The sequence below is a fragment of the Panthera leo genome, chromosome B1 (assembly GCF_018350215.1).
Source record: "Panthera leo isolate Ple1 chromosome B1, P.leo_Ple1_pat1.1, whole genome shotgun sequence".
Lineage (NCBI taxonomy): Eukaryota > Metazoa > Chordata > Mammalia > Carnivora > Felidae > Panthera > Panthera leo.
In genome coordinates this window covers 200,517,928-200,541,104 of record NC_056682.1, presented here as the reverse complement: position 1 = coordinate 200,541,104, position 23,177 = coordinate 200,517,928, and the positions used below count along the sequence as shown (strand labels likewise).

Genomic DNA, 23,177 nt, shown 5'->3' with positions numbered 1-23,177 from the left:
GGCACTGCGGTACCACCGCCCTGGAAGAGCACTCAGCAGCGTCCGCTAAAGCACCCCGGTACAGATGCACCGAAACACACGAGCGAGAACACTGTGACCAGCGTTCTCCCTGGTTGTCAAAAACGGACCAGATCCAACGTCCCCCTGCAGAGAACATTCAGCGGTACATCTGTACACCCCGAAACTATCCATAATGAAAGAAAATGAACGCTGCCACACAGTAACAACCCAGGCGAACGTCACACAAGGTTGAGCGAAGAAAGCCAGACACAAAGTATGTGCCATATGACTCCAGGTAGCCAAAGTCAAAAAAAAAAAAAAAAAAAAAAAGGGGGGGGACAACTAATCTACAGTGATAGAAGTCACAAGTCACAACAGCGGTTGCCCTTGGGGAGTGAGGGACAGACAGGGGAGGTACAGGATGGAGACGTGGGGGGCAGGGGGTGCCGGTCACACTCTCTACAGGGCACACGTGTGAACGGGCTTCCTCCGTCCACTTTGGTCATCACCAGCTCAGCTCAAACCCCGCTCCTCTCCTCGGGAGCCTTCCTGGCTGACGGGCCCCTCCCCACCTCACCCCTCCCGTGCGCCCCCAGGCCCCGTGCGCACTTCTCTCGGCAGAGGGCTGGGGGTGTGTTTCAGTTATTTCCGCCTCACTTCCCGCCGCCCTGGGGGCAGGGAAGGCACGTCCTACTTGGCCTTTGCACCCCCCAGGGCCTGGCATAAAACCTGCGGGACAGTCCGCAGCACAGGTCAGTCATTAACTAACGCTGACACGCGCCCCGGGCTGTGTGCCTCTCCCTGAGAAGTCACCGGGTCCACAAGACCCGTGCGTGCCTGCGTCACACGGCCTCCTTGAGATCTCCTTCAAACATGCCCCAGCAGTTAGACACAGGGCACAAGTTACACGGGGAGGCCCTGTCTGACATCAGCTTAGGTTTTCACGAGGAGAGAGAGGGCAGGGCGAAAACCCTGTATGACGCAGTAGGGAACATTACTTGACTAAGGGCACCAGTGCGAGTTTATTTTTATTAAGCTCTGAGAAGTAAGGAAAGAAAGACGCGCTGCTAGTTAAGGACAGCCTGTAGCGTCACGAGGCAGGAGCCGTCTGGGCAAGCCCGACAGTTGAGAGGTGGCACGAACGGCCACGGTCTTCCGATTTTAGGAACCTCAAGGAGGAAGAGCTGACCTAAGGCGCGCGTAGCACGCACGGGATTCCGTGCCAGGCAGACCTGGGCTCACGTGCCAGCCTCGGCACACGCTGACTCCGGGTAAGACACGAACCACCTCTCAGTTTCCCACCTGCAGAACGGAGTCACCCCCCTCGCTTTCCAGGTTCGGGACTGCCGCGTGCGCTTCCGTCACGCTAAGGGCAGCTTCTTTTTCATTCAACAAATACACGGCGAGCGCCAGCCACGCACGTCCTGGGGCCCGCATCGAGTGCACGGAATACAATCACCGGTGACCCGGGACACAGGCCCTCAACCTCGAGGGGCTTATGTATGATTTTCCTTGTCTTGAGGACGGGGAAATTCAGAGCTATCACCTTGCCTGAGGTCACACGGTCAACTGAAAGGGCCTGGATTTGGACTCACTCCATACCTTTCAGCGGTGGTGCTCCATCCTGGCTGCACAGCAGAGCCACTGAGGGAGCTTTTAAAAAATCCCAATGCGGGGCACCTGGCTGGCTCAGTCAGGTGGGTGTCCGACTTCGGCCCAGGCCACAGTCTGGCAGTCTGTGAGTTCGAGCCCCACGTGGGGCTCTGTGCTGACCGCTCGGAGCCTGGAGCCTGCTTCGGATTCTGTGTCTCCCTCTCTCTCTCTGCCCCTCCCCTACTCACGCTCTGTCTCTGCCTCTCAAAAATAAGTAAATATAAAAAAAAAAAAAAAAAATTAAAAAAAAACAATGCCCAAATGCCACCCCAATAAGGAAAGTAAAACTCACCTCTGAGGGTGGGGCCTGGACACCAATTTCTTTTTTGTTTCCTGGACAATTCTGTCGTGCAGCAAAAGGGCAGAGAACTTTGCTCTTTAACGGATAAATGTTTCCCTTCCCATGCTATCTTGTTTCCTTAGCTGACACTTTAATCTATATGAATTCAAGATTAACTCCTTTCCAGCAGCTTCTATGAACAATGAGTTACTATCTTTTAGATTCTGCTTTGAACTACTCCAACAACTGTACTCCCTAAAGCGAAACCAAACTGTCAACACCTGCCGTACGGCGTGAGCTCTTCTAGTCTCTTCCAGTCTCCTGCCTCCACAGAACCAGGCAGTGGGAAGACTCCTCACCCAGGTGGCTTTCGGAGCTCACCTGAGTGTGCCCTCTCCCTCAACGGCGGCAAATCCAGGCCGTGCTCCCAGAAGCCAACAGATCCCTGTCTTCCCTCATATAGAGAAGGGCGCAAAGCAGGCCCTACCCATGTGCGTTTAAAGAGCAAAAAAACAACGCTCTTCCCCGCGGCTCCAGGAATGAGAGTCCGTACTGCGCAACCACACAGAACCACGTCACGCTCTGCTGCCCTAGTGCCAACCAGGAACATGGACGGGGCGTGAGCCGGAGATCAGGGCTGAGTAAGACCCGCACCCTGTCCTGGAGGGGCTCATAGTAGCAACAAGGCATACAAAACTAGACTAGACTACAGCGAAGGCCCAGGAGAGCAGGTCCAGAGACCATGTGTCTGGAGGAGGTCCCCTCTGTCCTGGGGATGCCAGGAAGGCTTCAGAGGTGTCCGCGTTAAAGATGTACAGAAATGGGCATAGGAGACACAGGGCAGAGGGCAGGGGAGCATCGCGGGCAAAGGCAGGGAAGTGTGAGCCAGCAGGGCTGAGCTCGGGGTCCGTCTCCTGAGCACAAGCAAGGGCCCAGCAGGAGGAGAGGAGATAAACCACAGGCACCTCTTCGTTCTGTAGACTGCAGTACCCAGCAGGGCAAACCCTCCCTCTTACAGCAAGTAACCTGTGGCCAGAGCTAGGACCAATTCTAACGGTCCATCAGCCTTCACGGAGACCATGGACAAAGAGCTCCTGGGGACTCTCCACCATCACCTCGGGCCAGAGCACATCAGAGCCGACCAGGGATGGGGACGGTGGTCAAGGAAACAGGAAGCACTTCTGGGATTCTGTCCCAGGCGATCATGGGAATAGCAGAAAACGCACACTGACATGCACACAGGTAATTTTACCACCCCAAAGCAGGAACAAAATCATTTCCTTATTGTCGGACAAGTAAATGATTCACAAGAAGGAATACCACCAAGACATTAATAAATGTATGAAAATTTCTAATTAGGTGGGGAAATGTAAAAGGCAGGATACCAAACTCACAAATAGCACGCGTTTTCAGGTTTAAAATTCATAAAAAGTCTTTAAGGAAATACGGTAGAAAGGAAAAATTGGTAGTAGGTATAAAAGCGTAAAGGACCAAAATAAAATAGTGAGCATAAAAAAAAAAATAAAATTTTCTGGGGCGCCTGGGTGGCTCGGTCGGTTAAGCATCCGACTCTCGATTTCGGCTCAGGTCATGATCCAGGGCCATGGGATCGAGCCCCGTGTCAGGCTCCATGCTGACTGTGGAGCCTGCTTGGGATTCCCTCCCTCTTCCTCTGTCCCTCCCCACTGACCCCAAGTGCACGTGTGCGCCTCTCTCTCTCTCTCTCACTAAAAATGAAATAAATAAATAAATACTTTTTTAAAAAGATTCTCTCGGTCCCTCTGCTCCTTCCCCAACTCGTGCTCTCTCTGAAATTAAAAAACAAAAAAAAACACCAGAAGCCTCTCAGAAGAATGTTCCCCTTCTGCAAACACCACACACTGCAGGTGTGAAACCCACACAGCTGTGCAACCGGATGTGGGAAATCAAACTGTTGGGATGAGTCTTCTCCCAATATCTCGAACAATAATAAAATCGAAAAGGAAAATACATAAAAGTATACCAGATTTATGACTTTTTAAAACTTATAGTCTCCCTAGCATTCGCTTCAGAGTATTTACTGAACAGCTACTAAGTGTCTGCACTGGCTAGGAAAACAAGGAACGAGATGAGGCCTTGCCTTCCAGAAGCTCACGGTCACGGGGGTGGGAAGGGGGTCAGTGCTGTCTCAGAAGTCCAGGGGCTGTGGGATCCAAATGAAGGCCCTGGAAGGGGTTGTGGTGATCAGAGAAGGCTTCCTGGAGAAGGTGTCACTTAAGCTGAATCCTAAAGGACAAACGGGACTCGTCAGGCAGAGGGAGAAGGGGCAGAGGTGCAGAGACAAGACAAAGCTGGTTCAGAGGAATCTAAGTACGAAATGGGAGCAGAAAATGGGAGCTGGACGTCTGAGAGGCGGGCAAGGGTGGATCCAGAAGGTTCCTTGTGCCACGCCAAGTGGTTTGGAGTTTCTCCCACAGGTGGTGGGAACTACCATTTTTAAAGGCAAGGGCATAACAATGCATTCGACTCCTCAACTCTAGGCATTTAATCCTCATGAAGAAGGAGGGGCAGGGGGTCAGGAAAACGATCCTAAAAAACGGCCGAGGCTCCCAGCTGTTCGCCAAACCCACTTCCTCACTGGCCTGGGCACTGGCCCCATTCCCCAACCTCCCTCACAGGTAGGTTTGGCCACGTGACCAAGTTCGGACCGACAAACCTCCAGGGGAGTGATGTCTGCCTGGCCCAGGAACCTGCCCCCCCGCCCCATCCTGAGCTTTCCCCTTCTTTGACCTGATGCAGAGGAGCCCGCAGACCTCGGGCAGCCATCGCCGGAGCCACAGGCCAGCAAGACCTTGGGAGAGAACTTCCACTGTGCTCACTTCAGGCTTCTACAGCAGCTGACAGCCACACAAGTCGATACGTACTCATGTGTCCCCCCCACCAACTCTGACCACCACTCAGTTTCTTCTGTTTTAAAAAATAACTGTTCCAAGGAACTTCTAAGAGGAATAAAACGTGCTCAATCCAGGATACGGACTTCTCAGGTGCTGGGACAAGGGCTGATCCTGGGCACACGGGTCCTCATCCACCTGGCCTCCCTCGGGTTTCTTCTTCCCCGGGCCAGGCTCCCTTCCCCCTCTGCACAACTTGCCTGCTGTGGCAGAGGCCACACCCTCTGGACCTCTTACCCCTTCGGGTGGGGAGTGTGTTTCACACCCAAATCTGAAGTCTAAAGGAAATCAGGACCTAAATCCAAACCCTAGTTTTCAAACTCCTGCAAACGTTTTCTATTCCTGTAACGCTGGGTGCACAGAGCCTACGTTTGAAAAGGCTCTGGCTGGAAGCAAAGGGGAATTAGCGGGGAAACTGGACCTTTTCGGGCCCCAAACGGGTATTAGGCAAATCTGGATGACTCATCACTCTTCCATTTATAGAACCTTACAGGAATCCTGAGATAAACCACAACTACTCACAACAGAGAATCAGCAAAACTGGAAACAAAACAAGTCTCGGTTACAAACTCAGCTCACTTAACATCAACAGGAACTAGCTGATGCGATGTGGCAATCGAGTGAGATGTGTGTGCTCACGGAAAATACAGAAGGCATAACAGAATTTAATGTCACCTGTGCCAAATATTCAGTGTCCTCACAAACAAAATAAATACATATACATTATAGGATAAGCATTGCTGGGTACAAAATAGAACCAAATAGCTTTAATTAAACATCGTTTAAATGTTTGTGTTATTCCACGAATATGTTTTAAGTAGAACAGAGTTTTATACCCACCTGGGCAAAGGGAAATTGATTTGTGAGCAGCAAGCAGCTGGTGGCCAAAGAGCTGCTTTGCAGGAATGGGGCTGCCTGTGGGGTTTCTCCAAAGCCCCAACCCCCTATCCTCCCACAAAGTGGCCTGCATTTGTTACGGAATCACCCCTCCCAGGCTGACCACAACCTCACCAAGGGCAGAAGGAAGGCAGACTGGCAGCAGACTGGCAAAGTACCGAAACACAGAAATCTGGGAGTTCCCGTAAGGACACAGGGTTTGATTTCCCAATAGTGAGAGCACACCGAGGGTGTTCCGTAAACTCAGAGCCCAATGAATCTGGCACAAATACATTCTCCTTTCCCCCACTCCCCAAAACCACCTTGCTTACAGATGTGAAATTTCTTTTAAAAAATTTTTTGTAGTGTTTATTTTTCAGAGAGAGACAGAGAGAGAGAGAGAGAGAGAGAGAGAGAGAGAACGAGTGGGGGAGGGGCAGAGAGGGAGAAAGAGAAAATAAGAGGGGGGAGACACAGAATCAGAAGCAGGATCCAGGCTCTGAGCTGTTGGCACAGAGCCCGACGTGGGGCTCGAACCCACGAATCGTGAGATCATGACCTGAGCCGAAGTCGGATGCTTATCCAACTGAGCCACCCAGCGCCCCAGATGTGAAATTTCTAAGGACCTCAGCACCTCCCAAAAGCCAGGCAGAAACACTACAGAGAAATCAGTGTAGCGTGAAAGGTTTTTCAGGAACACAATATGGCTACTGAGGACAAATAAATACATGTGTAGGCATAAGTTCTTTCCTGGTTCAGTTCATGCCACTCCTGAACGCTACTGTCCCTAACACTCCAGAGTGAAGGTGCCTGCCCTCCCCACCAGAGATGAACAGGAATCTCGATGTCCACACCCAACAAAAAGTGGCTGAACTTTAAAGATTTCTTTCCTCAGGGGCGCTTGGGTGGCTCAGTCAGTTGAGCATCGGGCTCTTGATCTCAGCTTGGGTCTTGATCTCACAGTAGGGAGTTCAAGCCCTGAGTTGGGCTCCATGAAGTCTCCTTAAAAATTCCTTTCCACAGGTACAGAGAAGTTTCCTAACCCATCCGAGGCAAGGAAAATAGATCGTCAGACCCACTGAGACACAGACTTATTTTCCCATTCCCTTGACTTCAACATCTAGTAGAGGGTGGGCTGCATCGTGGGAAAGCGACGGTAGCCCACTTTCACGCAAGTCAGCAGTGACACAAAGAAGTCAACCCTGTTCACCCTCCAGGCCTGATGGAATCCTTGTTCCTAGGCTTTCCCTTTCTGCTGCTCGTCTCCTGGGCAAGCCGGCACTTACTAGCATTCACTCACTCGCTCGTTCAAGTGAGAAGCAGGCAAGAAGCCCCTCATAAACTCTAGTGAGGGCACGGCACCATGCCAAGCACCGTGCCAAGCATTGCCTGGTTATCGCCATGCTGGAGATAAGAACCCAAGGTTCAGGAACATAAAGCAATGTGCCCAGCCACCCACCAGAAGGGCAGAACAGATATTCACAACCTGGCCCTACGACGGGACTCTCTGAATGCCCTCCGAGTTCCCTGTCCCCACGCTGGAGGCACGACAGAACACGTCTGAGAGGTGAGGGCCCCGCCCCTCCGCCACGTGAAACTCCCCAGATACTAAGCGTGCACTGGAGCTCAGAGGGTGTCAAACAGGAGCTCGTGCGAGATTCTCAACACTGCGCGGCGGCCGTCTCCCCAGTCCAGGGGAGAGAGCAGGCCGTTCCTCCCCACCCGGCCTGCTTCACCAGCAGGCCACCCTGCCTCGGCTTCCTCCCCTCCCCCCGGACCCTAGCGGAAGGTTCTTCTGCAGGCTTCCTTTGGTTCCATAAACTTCACTTCTGATTCACCTGTTTTCCCAACCACTGTGTGCTGCTTTTATATGTCAACGAGAACAAAGGCTAAAAGTCAAGTCACAGTTGGTCACCTAGACTATCCAGACACGCCGAACAACAAAACTTTCCACAATGATGGAAAAGCACGGGGGCGCCTGGGTGGTTCAGTCGGCTAAGTGTCCAACTTCCGCTCAGGTCATGATTTCGCGGTTCCTGAGTTCAAGCCCCGCGTCGGGCTCTGTGCTGACAGACAGCTCAGAGCCCGGAGCCTGCTTCCGATTCCGTGTCTCCCTCTCTCTCTGCCCCTCCCCCGCTCACATTCTATCTCTCCAAAATAAACACGCATTAAAAAAATAATAATGGAAAAGCACGAGTCTGAGCCAGTGAGGTAGCCACTGGCCACATGTGGCTACTAAGCACTGGGTGTGGCTTGTGGAACTGAGGACTCAGACTGCCAACCGTAACCCAGTCTAAGTAGCTGCGTGTGACCGGTGGCTAACAGACCAGACAGCGCGGGTCTAGACTCTAGCACGAGCAGCAAGCACGCCCAACGCAACACCCCAGACGACCCAAGAGGCAAGGCCAAAGTGTGCACAAGATCCTGCGGGGCTTGGGACACAGAGCCCGCTGGCTTCTGCTTCTCAAGGAGGCTGGGACCTCCTCCAGCACCCCTCATTCCTCTCCTGACACCCTGCTTTTTATTTCTCCCCAGCACTCAGAGCCTGACACGGCGCAGCTCTCGCCCGCGGCAGACTACGCGCGCCGTGTGTTACTTCAACTTGGGGGACGGGGTCATTGGCCGCCGCATCCTCAGCACTGGGTCCCGGGGGGCATCCCGGTCGACCATCTGACAAACGTCTACTGAGCTCTAACCGGCATGGTTTGGGCTCGAAGCAGGCCCTCACGAGGCACCGAGTCTGGGGGACCCGCCAGATGGCACTCAACAATGGTGGCTGCTTGGGCGGGAACCACGGAACCACAGCAAACCGCTCGCCGCTCTCCTGGGACTCTCTGGCGGGTTCTTCTCGTGTAGTGTGTGCGGCAACGCAACCTGCTCCAGAAGGGGGTCGCCGAGCCTGGGAGAGGAAGGGCTGCAGACAGACGAGGCCCTGAATCAGGAAGGTGCCTCCCGCTGGAGAAGGCCACCTACCCAACTCTCCATTTGACACACGGGGAGTAAGTGGCAGAGCGGGGACAACGGCCACCCCTGCCGACTTCTGCGAGGTTTCCTGCGGCTTCTACAGCCCCTCCCACGTGTCTGCAGCCGAGCGCACAACGGCCTTGCAGAGGACCCTCCTGACAGGAGTGAAGCATCTGCAGAAACGATTCAAGGACACAGATCCTCAGAGAAGCACAGAGAAGGTGTTCCTGAGTGAGAGGCCCCCACTGTCCCCAGGCTTGGTCCTGGGCAGGGAAGATGTCTGGGCTGGTGGCCGGTGGGGAAGGCCAAAGGAACACTGACTGCAAGCCGTCAGCTGAAGTGAGGATGGGGGGGGGGGGGGGGGGGGGGCCGGAGAAGGCCAAGGACAGCAGATGAGGAAGTGGCGCCCCACACCCCACACCCCGCACGATGCTGGTCCACGCTCCTCCCCCTCTTGCTGTCCCGGCCTGGGCCTCTGCAGAGGGTCACGTGGGGCTGCATGTATGCCAAGGCCCAGTGCCCAGAGCAGGACGCCCCAGGCCAGCCTGTCCCCCAGAACAAGGTGCCGTTCGTGAATGGGACTCTTCTTGAACCCGCGCCCGCCCGCCAAAGCAGGGCGCCCGTCATCACAACGCCCCCGGGACGAAACCGCCGTCCCCCTTCGCCCATCCAGCCCCGGAGCGGGTAAGTGAGGGCGCACTGCCTCCCTTCTTCCACTCTCCCTGACGGACCGACCAGATGCAGCTAGAACAGCACGTGACCAACCAGGGCAGAGCTTCACCGTCAGACCCGGGCGGGGTTGAGGCGGAGGTGAGCCCTCCAGGCTCCACTGCCAGCTGGAAGGACCTAAGCCCACTCATCCGCACGGTGAAGGCACCCCCGCACCCTCAAGCCTGGCCCCTCGCATCTTGCTCCTCCAAGTCCCCCACCCGCCCAGGTCCCCCGCGGTCCTTCCCTCCAGCTGCCGCTCACCCTCCGGACATCCCCCACCCCTACCCAGCTCGAAGGCCAGGGCACACTCTTACCTGCCGCCTCCCCTCCCCTGCCGCCTCTCGGGTCACCCTACTCACTCAGCCAAGCACACCCACGCCCCGCACGCATGCCTGTGCCCCACACACGTAGCCCCTGCAAGCTCTCCCACCACGGAGCCAGACCCTGCCCGCCCCCTGCCACCTGGCTTCCCCATCCTACTTCCCCACGTGCCACTACGACTGTGACTTCCTCACCTCCTCCCTCATCACACCTCCTCCTTCACCCCGTCGGCCCATCCTCATCCTCACGGTCAGCAGAGGACCCTGCTTCCTACTTCACAAGAAAACCCACTGCCGGCAGCAGCAGGAATCTTGCTCACCGTGGGTGGGAACGCAAAACGGGGCGGCCGGCTGCCAGCAGTTTGGTGGTTTCTCATGAAGTCAAACACGCTCTTAAATTCGATCCAGCAATCAGGCTCCTTGTATTTACCCAAGGGAGCTGAAAACTCATGTCCAGACAGAAAGCGCACACGCGTATTTACAGCAGCTTTATTCGTAATGGCTAAACCTCGGAAGCAACCGAGATATCCCGCAGCAAACGAGTGGAAAACCAAGTGGGTCCGTTCCACACAATGAAATATTATTTAGTGCTAAAAAGCAATGAGCTTCATCAAGGCATGAAAAGACCGGGCGGAACCTGAAATGCACACTCCTAAGTGAAAGAAACCAATCTGAAAAGGCTACACTGTTAGGATTCCAGCTACGTGAAGTTCTGGGAAAGACGAAACCGTGGACACAGGAAGATCAGCGGTTGCCAAGGGTGTGTGGGGAGGGGGAGGGGGGTGCACGGTGGAGCGTGCAGGGTGTTTAGGGCAGTGGAACCACTCTGTGTGCTACGACAGTGATGGATACGTGTCACTATGCATCCATCCACACCCACGGAAAGCACAACACGAGAGCGACCTTGATGCGAACTGCGGACTCTGGGTGATGGTGATGTGTCTGTGCAGGTTCACTGACTGTAACAAGGTACTTCTCCGGTCAGGATGTGGATAATGGGGGAGGCCCTGCCTGTGTTCGCAGATGGGGATTATATGGGAACTCTGTACTTTTTCTTCTTCTTTTTTTTTTTTTTTTTAAGTAGGCTCCACACCCAACATGGGGCTTGAACTCATGACCCTGAGATCAAGAGTCACATGCTGTACCGAATGAGCCACCCGAGCACCCCAACTCTGCAGTTTCTGCTTAATTTTGCTGTGAATGTAAAATTGCTCTAACAAATCAAGTCTATTAAAAAAAAGGAAATACACTGAAATGACAAATCTATATTCACACACACAGCAAAACAACAAAGCAACACTGAAAATAATAAAGTAGTCCAAATGCACTAAAAAAAAAAAAAAAGGAAGCACAGACTTCCACAGACCCCTACGGCCACAACCATCCTCCAGCATCCCTGCCCACAGCCCCTGCTTTACCACTGGTTAATCTAGAGGATTCCACCCAGCCAAAGCCAGTTTTCCTACACGAGCACCAGTTCCCACCCCTTCAGATGCCGCTGAAGGACACTGCGTTGCACAAGTCCCTGTGTGTCCCACTGTCTCCAGTACGTTCCATTCCTACTCCGCTACTAGGTTGTTCTTACCAGTAAACAAAAACACCTACTCCTCCAGCCTCAAAGAAGGAGACCTCGCAGCACTTCCTTCAGCTGCCACCCCGTGTGTTTACCCCCATCTGTGTTGCTGTTGGCACCTTCTCTCCTCTTGCTCCTTCTCAAAGTCCCTCCACGCTGCCCCCCACCTCACCCCCCTTCCCCCTTAGTGTGGGCATAAACTATGAAAGTGATAGGACAGTCACGAGGCTGGCCTGTGTCATCAGTGAGCCCATAAAAACCGACGGGGGCTCTCCCCGGGCAAAAGAGATTCGAAGCGTGAGGAGGATTCTACACGAGGGAGATTCTCTGTCCCTGGCTTTGAGGACACAGGGGACAACGGCAAGGAATAGGAGAAGCATCTAGTCGCTGAGAGCAGCCCCCAGCGGACAGCCATCAGGGATCTGAGGACTCGTCCTAAAACCACAAGGAGCCGAGTTCTGCCAATAACCGGACTTGAACCTGGACGTGGTTCGTTCCTCACCCCAGCCTCTAGGTCCCCGTGAGCCGGCCGTTACCTCGGTTTCGTCCTTGTAAGGCGTCGAGAGAGAACCCACCCACACGATGATGGACCACTGATGCTGTTTTAATCCACTACATATCTGTCTGCCATTTGTCACGTAGCAAACTAGTAGACGACCAGTACGTCTCCTCCACTCAAAATTCCGCAGCTGGCCCCCTCACTCTGAGCCGAGGGCAGCGCTACGCTGGCCTACGGGCCCGGAGGTGGGACCGCCCTGACCTCCACCCTCCTCATCGCTCACTCAGCCCTTCACGGGCCTCTGTGCCGTCCCTCCACCGCACCGGGCCGGCCTGGGACTCTGCTCTGCCAACTTCCTCCCCTGCTTCGTCTTTGCGCGAATCTCTCCCCCTCATGCACCTGACGGGCACCGCGTCGGTGGGCCACGCGGACCAGCCTATTCTATGGCCCGGCCCCTCCAGGCTCTGCTGCCTCGTCTCTCCCATGGCGCTGATCGGCACCAACATCTGTGCTCCCCTACTCACGGGCTACCACCCACCTCCCTCCGCTAGAACAGAAGCTCCTCAAAGACAAGCGTCTTTGTCTTGTTCACAGACGAATCCCGAGCACCTAGAGGAGCGCCCTGGCATACGGCAGGTGCTCGGTAAGTACTTCTTGGGAAAAACGCATGATGAGAAACGTGTTTAAGGGCCCAGCACAGTGCCTGGTACGCTGCAGGCACTCAATAAATTATGGCTGCGATTTGTTGCCAAAAGGAAGCCAACGAAGCACAGCCCGGCACAGGGAGGCAGCCCACCCCCGACGACCTCCGCCGCTCTTTCTGAGCACAGCCTCCTGCTGACGGACAGGCTCTCCAAACGGTTCCTGCAGCAGTAACCAGACAACCTCCCGTGTGTCCCGCCCGGACAGCTGGCCTCCTGTGGCTCCCGGCAGCCACGTCTGCAGAGGGACACCATCTGTGACACCCTCTCCACGCTGGAAGAACCACCTCGACATGAAGTTTACCTGGAGCCAGAGAAACCTCTCCAGTCGGGGCTCCAGTGACCTCCCGGGTGCTGCAGCGGTGGGTGTAACAGCTTCGCTGCGTAAATCAGCGGCTGGAGAAGAAAGGCAGGCCTTCCATAGTCAAGGGGGTGGGCTGCTGACAACCCGCCTGGCACAAGGAGTCGCACAGAGGAACGGAAAACCCGGGGTGGGGTCAGAGGACCCAGGCTAAGCGTGTGCCCGTGCAGACACTCACAGCACAGGGGACAACAGTCCGAGTAGCCGAGACGCCTCACGGACGTTTGGTTACTACAATGTCAACCACCCGACCAGGGGGCGTGGGTAAAATCTTCTCTGCTTCTCCCACTCACAGCCTCCCGGGCCTGTCATGGACCCTGCCCTTCCCCACAGCCCTCCCCGGAAGGCCCCGGGGCACAGGGCCGACCGCAGCCTCACTCCCACCCGGCGGAACACCCAGATAACTCCAACACTGCGAGAGGGAAAGGCCTTTTAATCCGCTCACACACGACGCCCTCTTCCTACTCAGGGAATGCCGTGCCCTGACGGAGACCCACAGAGTGACCTCCCCGACCTGCTGCAGTCTCCTCCCGCCTGCCCTTGCGCAGTGCACCTGTCTGCTCCAGGGACATGCTTGCGGGCTCAGCACTGCACCTCTAACCACAGCTCATCTCCTCCTGCCCTCCCGGCCCCAGGTCCGCACCCCCATGTTACGAGAGGCAGCGTGGGGGCGGGCTCGGTCAGGAGAGCATACGACTCCAGATCTCGGGGTGGTGGATTCGAACCCCATGTTGGGCACAGAGATTATTTAAAAATAAAGAAGTAAATTTTTAAAAAGAGGTCGTGTGTCTCTTATAGAAAGAGCAGGGACTTTGGAGTTGGGCCAGCGAACGTTCAGGTCCCAGCTCGGTCATGTGGTCTCCGGTGGGCAGGCCGGCCCCACCTGACGGCTGCGCAGTGCCTGAGAACAGGTCAAGTGCCTGGTGCAGAGCACGCACTCGGACCAGGACAGCTACTGCCTCCCCCGGGAGCTGCTCGGAAGGCGTCGCAGAGCCCCCCCCCCCCCCCCCCCCCCGCCTTGTCCCCAAGGCAGCTCACCAGCACCGGTGCCAACCTCTATCTCACTGTCTGCTCTTACGTGCTGGGTCTTGGGTCTGAATGCGGTCCTGAAAGCCCTGCCCAATCTGGGCTCCCACACACCTTTCTGCTCACCTCTCCTCCCTCTGCGCTCCATCCTGAGTACCTCGTGCCACGGCGCTTTCCCAGCAATGCTGAGCTTTCTCCTGCTGCCATGACTCGACCCACGCCGATCCTTCTGCCTAAGGAACACTGTCCCGACCTCGTGCATACTTTCAAAGACCCGCTGCCCCCTGTATTTCTTTCTGGACCTCCCCGGGGGCTTGCTGCCGTGTTCACATCTCTCTTCAAGCCATCATCACACCGCACGCAGATTTACACGCTGGCCTCCAGCACTAGTCAGCCCAGCCTCGTATCTTCTGGCTTCCCTGGCCCCCTAGCACTCCGAGCTCAGCACCGGGATCACTTTCCTGTTCACGGCTCCCTAAGGCAGGGGCCCTCAGCTCATTTTGCAAACAAGGACACTAAGGCCCGGGAGAGGCTGAGTGCCTGCCTTACCCGAGACCACATGCCAGCAAACAGCAGGTCAAGGGAATGCCAACCAGCGCTCCTGCCCAAGTATCTCAGTAGTGCGTGCACACGCATGAGCGGGCGTGCGTGCACGCACACACCAGCGGCTGTTTTCTGTAAACCCTGACATCAGGTCAAAGCCACCAGAACATCAGCAAGGGAACATGCTAATCCTAAAGCGGTCAGAGTCAAGTCAGGCAAAAATAAACAAACAAGACGGGGATATGCCTCCTAGATGCCTGGGGCTTCACATCCACGTACACTTCCTCCCTGTGACACGCGAACTTCTTTCTGTTTTCCAGACAAGAAACCTAAGTCCAGAAACCCAAGCCCTGCATCCCCGCTACGTTAAGCTACTTAACTACCCGTTGCCTCGGTTTCCTCACCCGTGACGGAGAATCACTTACCTACATCTATCAGCTTTCGGTGCAGGATACAAAAACTACCCTACAAATTTCGAGCAGAAAGGGATCTAACTCAAGGACTTGGGTGATTTCAAAATCTTCGTGAGGCCTCAAGTAGTTGGCTCTAAGCTGGGCCCCCAGGAACAGCTCCCCACACCGCGCCTGCGTCGCAGGTGCCAAAGAACCACGGGATTCAAGAATGCAGCAGGATCAGGAAGCCACCACCACGGCCACCCCTTCCACCGCGGCTGCCTCTCAGCGGCCAGGAAATGAATACTCGGCTGATGCTGGGACCCGATTCCTGCCCAGAACCCCAGGCCCAAGACACACACTTCTAACCCTGGCCGCCACAGGAAGGAAGGCGGCCTGGACTGCAGGTGGCCTGGAGGAGGAACAAGCCCGTCGGCGGGATCTGCCTACCGCCCCGCCCCCCACCGTGCTCTCTCCCAGGATGTGCCACAACGCTGAGAACGGTACCGCGCAAGCTCCAGACGCTGCCCGCCACTCCCGCACAGGGGGTGCCGGCCGGCACAGGTTTCTCAAGTACGGCCGCCCTGCTGGGAGACTCACCTCTCAAAAGAGAAAGCAAGGACCCCACTCCTTCCTCAGCGCGGCGCCCAAATGATCAGATCCCCAAAGCCCGGGTCAGTACAGAACTAAAAGTTTAGTTCAACGCATTCACCCCAAGTCAAGATGCCTTAAAGATTTGTTTTTCTTCAAACAATGGTTTCACATTTTTCCATACAGCAGGTCCCTAAAAAAGGTGAGACCTTACGCGAAACTCCGACAGAAGCAGAGAGCGGGGCCAGAGATGTGATCTGCACACTGGGCTTCTGCTCTGTCCAGAGCTGCTCTCGCACGGCCTCAATGAATTCTTAACAACCGCTCTTTAAGACAGGTGTGATGAGCCACCCGGGACACACGGGGACCGCGGAGGAGAGGGGAGTTCCTGAGATCACACAGGTCAAACCTGGGTCCCCTCGCCTCTGTTACAACTCAGGGGGTGCCAGGGCGAGCCAGGCGCAGACCTCGCCCCTAAGCGGCCCGCAGCCAGGTCGGGAGGCAGACCGGAAAAAGGCACCACTACGGTTCTTTACGGGCAGCCCGGCGCGGCACCGCCCCAGCCGCCCCTCCTCCCCACGCCCTCTGCTTCTCCTGCCTCCGGTGCGGCCCGAGCATCTCCCCCAGATCACCTCCGCGGACAGCTTCGTAAAGGGCCGCCCAAAAGCAGCTGCAAGGGCTCAAAGCTGATTACCACCTTCCGGGCCGGCGCAGATTAGCAGCCTTGAACCCCTGGCTTCACAGAAAGAACCCTTCTCCTGCAGACAAGTGTGTTCCTGACTTCCTCTCCCCTTGTCCACCCAGGTGTCTAGATAAGTACTGTTGAAACACAGCAGGCTCTCGGAATCCCGCAACAGTCCCTCCCTCCAAACGAGATGAGGATCCTCCTGAAGTTGTATTATATTAGTGAATTTCCTTCAAGGAGACGAACACCAACACTCACAACCCGTTAGCCCAGTGGTTCTCAACGGCTGGGTGACTGCCCACCCCACCCCCACCCCGCGCCTCCCCAGGACATACGGCAATGTCTGGCTGTCGTAACGGGGAAGCGCTCCTGGCACCTAGAGGGCAGAGGCCAGGGAGAGCCGTCCATCTCAAAGCGTCAACAGTGGAGAAATCCCGATTTCACTTTCTGAATAACTTCTGATTGAAGTAAGCACAACGTTAAGAGAAGAACTAAAGAAAACTTTAGAAAAACGTATTTTAGAAATGACAATATTTATGGGGCTCCTGGGTGGCTCAGTCAGTTACTCGTCCGGCTTCAGCTCAGGTCATGATCTCACGGTTCGTGAGTTCGGGCCCCACATCGGGCTCTGTGCTGACGGCTCCGAGCCTGGAGCCTGCTTCGGATTCTGTGTCTCCCTCTCTCTCTGCCCCTCCTCCTGCTGAAACTCTGTCTCTCTCTCTCTCAAAAAATAAGTAAACATTAATTAAAAAAAAAAAAAAAAAGAGTAGACTAAAATAACTTCCTCAAGGTCACACAGCTTTTAAGGGGGAGAGCTCACACTGGACCCAGCCAGTCTGAGTCCTGCCACCAGCACTCGACTTCAGTACCCTCACAGGCTCACGCACTCACACAGCCCTCACGCCCCGCCCCCACGTGTCTGTGTCCCCCAGCAGCTGTGAGCTCCGTGAGGCCCGGGACCTCTCCGCTCAGGGCGGAATCTGCAACAGAGGCACCTACTGCAGGCTGGGTGAAGAGCGGACCAAAAGAACGCAGGGAGCCGGGTCCCTGTCACTTCTCTCCTCCTGTCTTACCCAAGCCGCCCTCATCAAGCAGTCAGGGCCACCAACAGGTCTGCTGCCTCAGGCCACAAGTCCCATGACTGTCTCCACCCCTTCCTCGGAGCCTCGTTCTCGAGACCAGCCTTCCACGATACTGCCTACGTTTCCTCCTATGATTTCCTAGAAATCGGCTCCGTGAGGACAAGGACTAACAGACAGAGGAAAGGAAGTTGCCTGGGGGCAGGGGATACAATGGAGAAACAGGACTCAGAAGCTTGGGCTGGAAACCCCAGAGGACCAGCTCCGGCCTCAGCCCTGCCCTCAACGCAACTCATACGGTCCTAACTGTGTACCAGGCCCTCTCTGTAACCCACCTGTAAAATGTTTCGTGGTTTCGAAACATTTTTGGCACAGATTCTAGGACAAAAACTCACCAGACTTAGCACATGGTATCACATATTTTGATCCATTTGTCATTAATATTCCGCCTGCTTCCCAAACGTACTTAACACTGGCTCACAATAATGTGACAGCCATCAAAAGGGTAAGGGAGGGGGCGCCTGGCTGGCTCAATCAGTGGAGCATGTGACTCCTGATCTTGGGGTTGGGAGTTCAAGCCCCACATTGGGTGTAGAGATTATATCCATACACACATACGTGCATACACTTTAAAAGAAAAATCTTAAGCGGCATGGGGACAAGAAGCAAAGAATAAAACACAGACGTGGGACATTCAATTTCCATGGCACCAAGTTATGAAAGATTTTCAAGAAACGGCAGCTTTACCGTATTATATAATCTCACTTATACACGGACTCTGAACAACAAAGCAAAACAGGAAGAGGCTCAGAGACAAAGAACAACCTGGTGGGAAGGAGGGGGAGACGGCAAAACAGGGGAGGGGGATTAAAAGGAACACACTTCCAGTTATCACACAAGTCAGGTGGAAGGGTGCAGTGCACAACCTGGGGGACACAACACGGTAACAGGTAACAACTTTGCATGGTGACAGATGCCAGTGAGATCTGCCTCAATGATCACTCGGTGACGTACGTAAATGTCCAATCACTCTGCTGTACGCCTGAAATGAACATCACACTGTGTGTCAACGACACTTCAATTAAAAAACAAAACAAAAAAAACAGTAGCTTCAGCAATGATCCACAGTGATCGACGCTGTTTCCTTCCAAGGGAGAAGAGGCTCCAACACAGACGCGAGACGAGGCAGCGGCGCAAGGCGGGGTCCTGACAATCCCAGTGGGCAACTAGAGCTCACTCTGTCTGGGTCCACCCAGGTTCCCACGTGCAAACCCACTTCGGCCCCGTGACCACACGTGAAGCAGGTCTCAGAAGAGTACCTTGTGTGTCAACGACACATTTTGTGCTGGGCGCTTTCTAATGCTCGTTTAGAGATGAGAAAGTGAACTCGCAGAGGTGAGGTAACTTGTTCCGGGTCACACAGCTAGGATGTGGGCGCAGGTCTGTTAAATCCAAAGCTTAGCTCTTCCCTCCGGGCTGCTTCCCAGCCACCCCCATCGCGAACCAGGCTTCCCAAGTTTGCCAAGACCCCCACGTGGCTCTGAAAACCTGCCTCCCAAGCCCTTCCCTTGAGACTCTGATTCCGGAGCTCTGGGGTGGATCCTGGGAAGCCACGTGTACCAGGCACCCAGGTGGTACCTGTAACCAGGAAACGCTGAAAACAACGACCCGAGTAAAGAGAACAGCTCGGCCACACACATCTGAACCACAACCTGCTTTAGGGCTCTGATCTCAGAAGGGACAGCGACCGTGTCCCCCACAGCTCCTGGGCTCCTCCCCCGGGGGCGGTCCTGAGTTCTACGGAGTTCTGGGACTAGGGATGCTACTTGGGGTAGCTTGACGCCTGTCTGTCGGCACATCGGGGAGAAGAGGTGCCTCAGGAACCGCAGCTGCGCCAAAGACCTTCTCCCTCAAGTCTGGTCTCAGGCTCACTCGAGACGCCGCACACGCAGAGGACGAAGCAGCGGACGCGGCGGGGAGTCACCATCGGCGCCCGCGTCACGGAGTCTCCAGCTGACCCCGCCAGCACGGCACACCACGTCACAGGGACCCCCAGCGCCACAGAGCGTCCCACACGGGCTTTGCTACGGTACACACACTCGGGGGGAGCTGCAGCGGACCACGGAAACGGGCCCGGAGCCCACACGACGAGCAGCTGGGGAGGTGGCCACCCCCCGCACCCCCTCTCGCACAGCCCCCGTGCCCTTCCTCACGGCGCTGCACGGCGTGGGGGTTCACGGCGGCTGTGTGACAGACTGACGTGTCCCCGCCCACCGCCCCCGGCCCGTGAGCCCTCCCCAAAGTCATCACCTGTCACCACTTCCATGGTCCTACTACTCCCGTCTTACCTGCCGAGAGCAGAGCGGGGGACATACACGCTTGCTGAACAAAACCACGAGAGCACAGGTGAGAGGCAGGTCCTCTGCGAGCCGTGCCCCCAGGGCCCCAGCGGCCCCGGCTTGGCGCCTGCGTGGCCTGGTCCTCACGCAAGTGGGAGAGCGGCAGCTGTGGGGCCGTGAGAGCACACACCCCGGCAGCAGGGCCTGGGCCACAGCACGGACGCCACAGCACAGCCATGCGGGGCACGGGGGCCGGAGGTGGAAACGTGGGTTATTAATGCCCAGACCACCCAGGTTGGCACGCTGTGCTTGGCCCAAGAGGCTCAAGTTATTAGCATAAAAGGCCCTTCAGGGGACAAGGTTGGTTTGGTGGCACCGGCCCCTTGTGGATCACCCTCAGGCACAGCAGCAGGTCAGAGGCCGGGAAGGGACAACAAACTGTGCGAGTGCGCCAGGGAGGGACACAGAAGTGACAGCGGTGAGGACTCAGACGGCAGAATCACCAACACAGCTCCACAGGACCCTGGGCCACCGGGAAAAGACGCGATGGCCTGCGTGACACAGGGCCTGCTCAGCAAGGCAGGAAACCCCCGTTTTCGATGAGGACATGCGGCTGGCCCGGTCACCTAACCCCGGCACAGACAAAGATAGCGTTACCTGGCAAAGAAGTTACTAAACGGTCCCAGTATTTTCGATTTACTCCCATCCTCCGTTCCATCGACACAGTCCTGCCGGCGCAGCTCCCGGGTTTCCTTGGCGGAGCTCAAGGTGACGTCAGTGAACTGAGGGTCGTCATCATTCTCCAGGGTCACGATGGCACTGGAGCTGCTCGTGACCACAAGGTCCAAGATGTCCTCATTGCTGACGGAAAGCGTGGCTGACAGCTCCGTGCCGAGGCTGGACACGCTGCAAACGGAGACATCGTCGCTGCGGTTCAGGGCCTTGGAGGCGGGGCTGTAGAGCTCGGCCGCGTCATAGCCCGTCCGGGGGAACGTGGACGACTTCCGCACGCCCCGCTCCCACTCGGCACTGCCGGGAGCCGGTGGCGTGTAGGACGGCAGTGGGCACGCGCTCTGGCAGGCTCGCTCAGGGACGGTCCCCGACTCAGACGGCTTCCTCTTCACGTGGGCCACACTGCAGGGGACAGGTTCCGGGTTACCGATCTCTAGGGTGGGAATGCCCGAGTCCACGGACTTAAGGCTGTGCTGATCTTCTAAAGGCCCAAGCTTCAGCCTGGGCCCGTACTCTGGCAACGAGAGGGATCTGGGTGCCTTGAGATTCAAGTGTTGTAGATTCTGAATATGATTTCCTGGCCGACCGTCCAGAATGCCCATCAAGGCTATGCCATTTGTAGAGGTGGAGAGGTTTCCATCAGTCATCTTGGTCCAAGGAGAAACTAGGAAAAAAAAAAAAAATTACAAAAATGGAAAGTAAGATCGTGGCTATAAAAGCCTAAGACACCACTCTGCTGGTGCACAGCTCGAATGTTCTGATGCCCTTTTTACAGAGGAATCCTTGAAAAAGTCCCACGTACTCGAGTTTTCATTTGGGACCAGAAGCTAGAGTTTTAGCATATATTACCACGATATAAAATGATAGGGCAATAACCTAAAGGCTACATACGTCTAAGGTAAAAATACTTAAACAATCCCCTTCCTCATCATCACCAACACCACACCGGTCACATGTCTGACCCCCAGGACAACACTGGGGGCATGAGGACCAGGCCAGGCAGGGAGAGAGGGTTGTTTTTCACGTTTTGTTTTGTTTAACGATAAACAGAATACCTCCATCAAAAATACGTGAATTCATGGGGCACCTGGGTGGCTCAGTCGGTTGAGCATCTGACTCTCGGTTTCGGCTCAGGTCACGATCTCCTGGTTTGTGAGCCTGCCCTATGTCGAGCTCTGCACTGGAGGACAGAGTATGCTTGGGCTTCTCTCTCTCCCCACCCCTCCCTGCTCTCTCCCTCCCTCTCTCTCCCTCTCTCTCAAACATTCAAAAAAAAAAAAAAAAAAAGTACATGAATTTGTAACCCATATGTAAGTCAAGTTCTACTTATTCTGAGCATAAAAATCAAGATGTTGCCATCAAGACAGGAACCAAGACAAAGCAGGTATGCCGTGTACAGTAAGATGACCCCAAGCACACCCAAGTCGGCCGCGGCCCCCATGATGCTGCACTCGCCTTACTTGCGTCTGCAAGGCAGGGTACATCACCCCCATGACCATGGAGGAAACCAAGGCTCCAAGGGTAATAAACGGGTTCGAGATCATAGTGTTAGTTGGTGGAAGAGCTTGGACTGACCTCAAAACGGGCCAAACCTAGTGGATGAAAAGCCTAGTGTGGGGTTGTCAAAACCCAGGTAGGAGGCTGCTTCGGGGAAGACACAATCAATACAGGAAAAACAGACCACGGACCCACAATAGAGATTTGAGTGACAAGAGTCAAAGCTGTTGGTGACACACACTGCTGCCTACAGCGCTCTGGCCTAAGGCTGGGGTGGGAATGACGGGGTGGCAGGTGCACAGGCCTGGACAGCACAGCCCCTGGGAGACTGAGAACCCAGGTGGAGGTGATGCGACCTTCTACTGACCTTTAGAATGTCACAACTAACTGGGGCGCCTGGGTGGCTCAGTCGGGTACGCATCTGACTTCGGTTCAGGTCATGATCTCACGGTGTGTTGAGTTGGAGCCCCTCATTGGGCTCAGTGCTGTCAACGTGGAGCTCGCTTCGGACCTTCTGTCTCCCTCTCTCTGCCCTTCTCCCACTCATGCTCTCTCTCCCTCTCTCTCAAACATAAATTTTAAAAATAAAATAAATAAAATGTCAAAACTAAAGAAGCTTGATGGGGTTACTGAAATCTGATCCATGGCATAAGACAACATAAAGAATGGTACTTTCTTGGGTTCCAATGGGACTCTTCCTGGGCTCTAACCCCAGCTGCGCTGGACTGCCTGGGCAGAATTAAGAAAAGTAGCAGGAGAAAAGCATTCCAAAGGCACTCTCTTGGCAACGGCCGTCATCAAAGAGGCAGCGGTGGAAGGTTCTGAAGCATGGCGGCAACAACGGTAACCACCCCCTTTTGGGGGTCACTGGGCCTTCCTAAACCCCTTCAGGAAGCCTGGCCCCTTCACCACGTCAACACAGCAAAAGCAAATTCACTAGAAGCGAACCAGAGGGCGGGGGTGATCTCCCTCCCTCCCAGAAATCGAAGGAACCAGCCAGACCGTGCAGCACTGGAGCCAAAATAGAAACGTGAAGGAATGAATCAAAATGCAGAATTCAAAAATAGACTGAACTATGTATAAAAACTTGAAATATGACCGAGTGAGTAAGGATTATTTAATCATGATGTTGTACTGATCAATTATCAATTTTTCTTAGAAGGCAGAACCACACCGCACTGCACCAAAACAAAAATACCAAATTAGACCCTAATGCAAATATAAAACTACGAACGTGTCACCTGAAGCGCTTCTCTAACCTGCAGCGCAAAAACTCGGTTTATTCTCCGAAAGAATCTGGCATCACCTCGGCACACGTGAACACAGTTTCGGTGTCTCACGGTGCCCGCCGCCCTCGGTTTCCTGGGCTGGAGCCTCCACTCCGCGTCCCCAGCCCCGAGCTCCTCCAGGCAAAGCCACAGCAAA

The 23,177-nt window shown here is 55.1% G+C and overlaps 1 protein-coding gene across 6 annotated transcripts in view; it reads right to left on the bottom strand.

Moving 5' to 3' along the window:
- TBC1D14 (TBC1 domain family member 14) overlaps positions 1-23,177 on the bottom strand; it is a 106,789-nt gene that overhangs the window by 74,830 nt on the left and 8,782 nt on the right. For all 6 annotated transcript variants that reach the window (XM_042936983.1, XM_042936982.1, XM_042936980.1 and 3 more), the window contains exon 2: positions 20,181-20,919. In XM_042936983.1, the coding sequence (XP_042792917.1) occupies positions 20,181-20,902 (722 nt within the window). In that variant the 5' untranslated portion in view covers positions 20,903-20,919. The remainder of the gene's footprint in view (positions 1-20,180; positions 20,920-23,177) is intronic.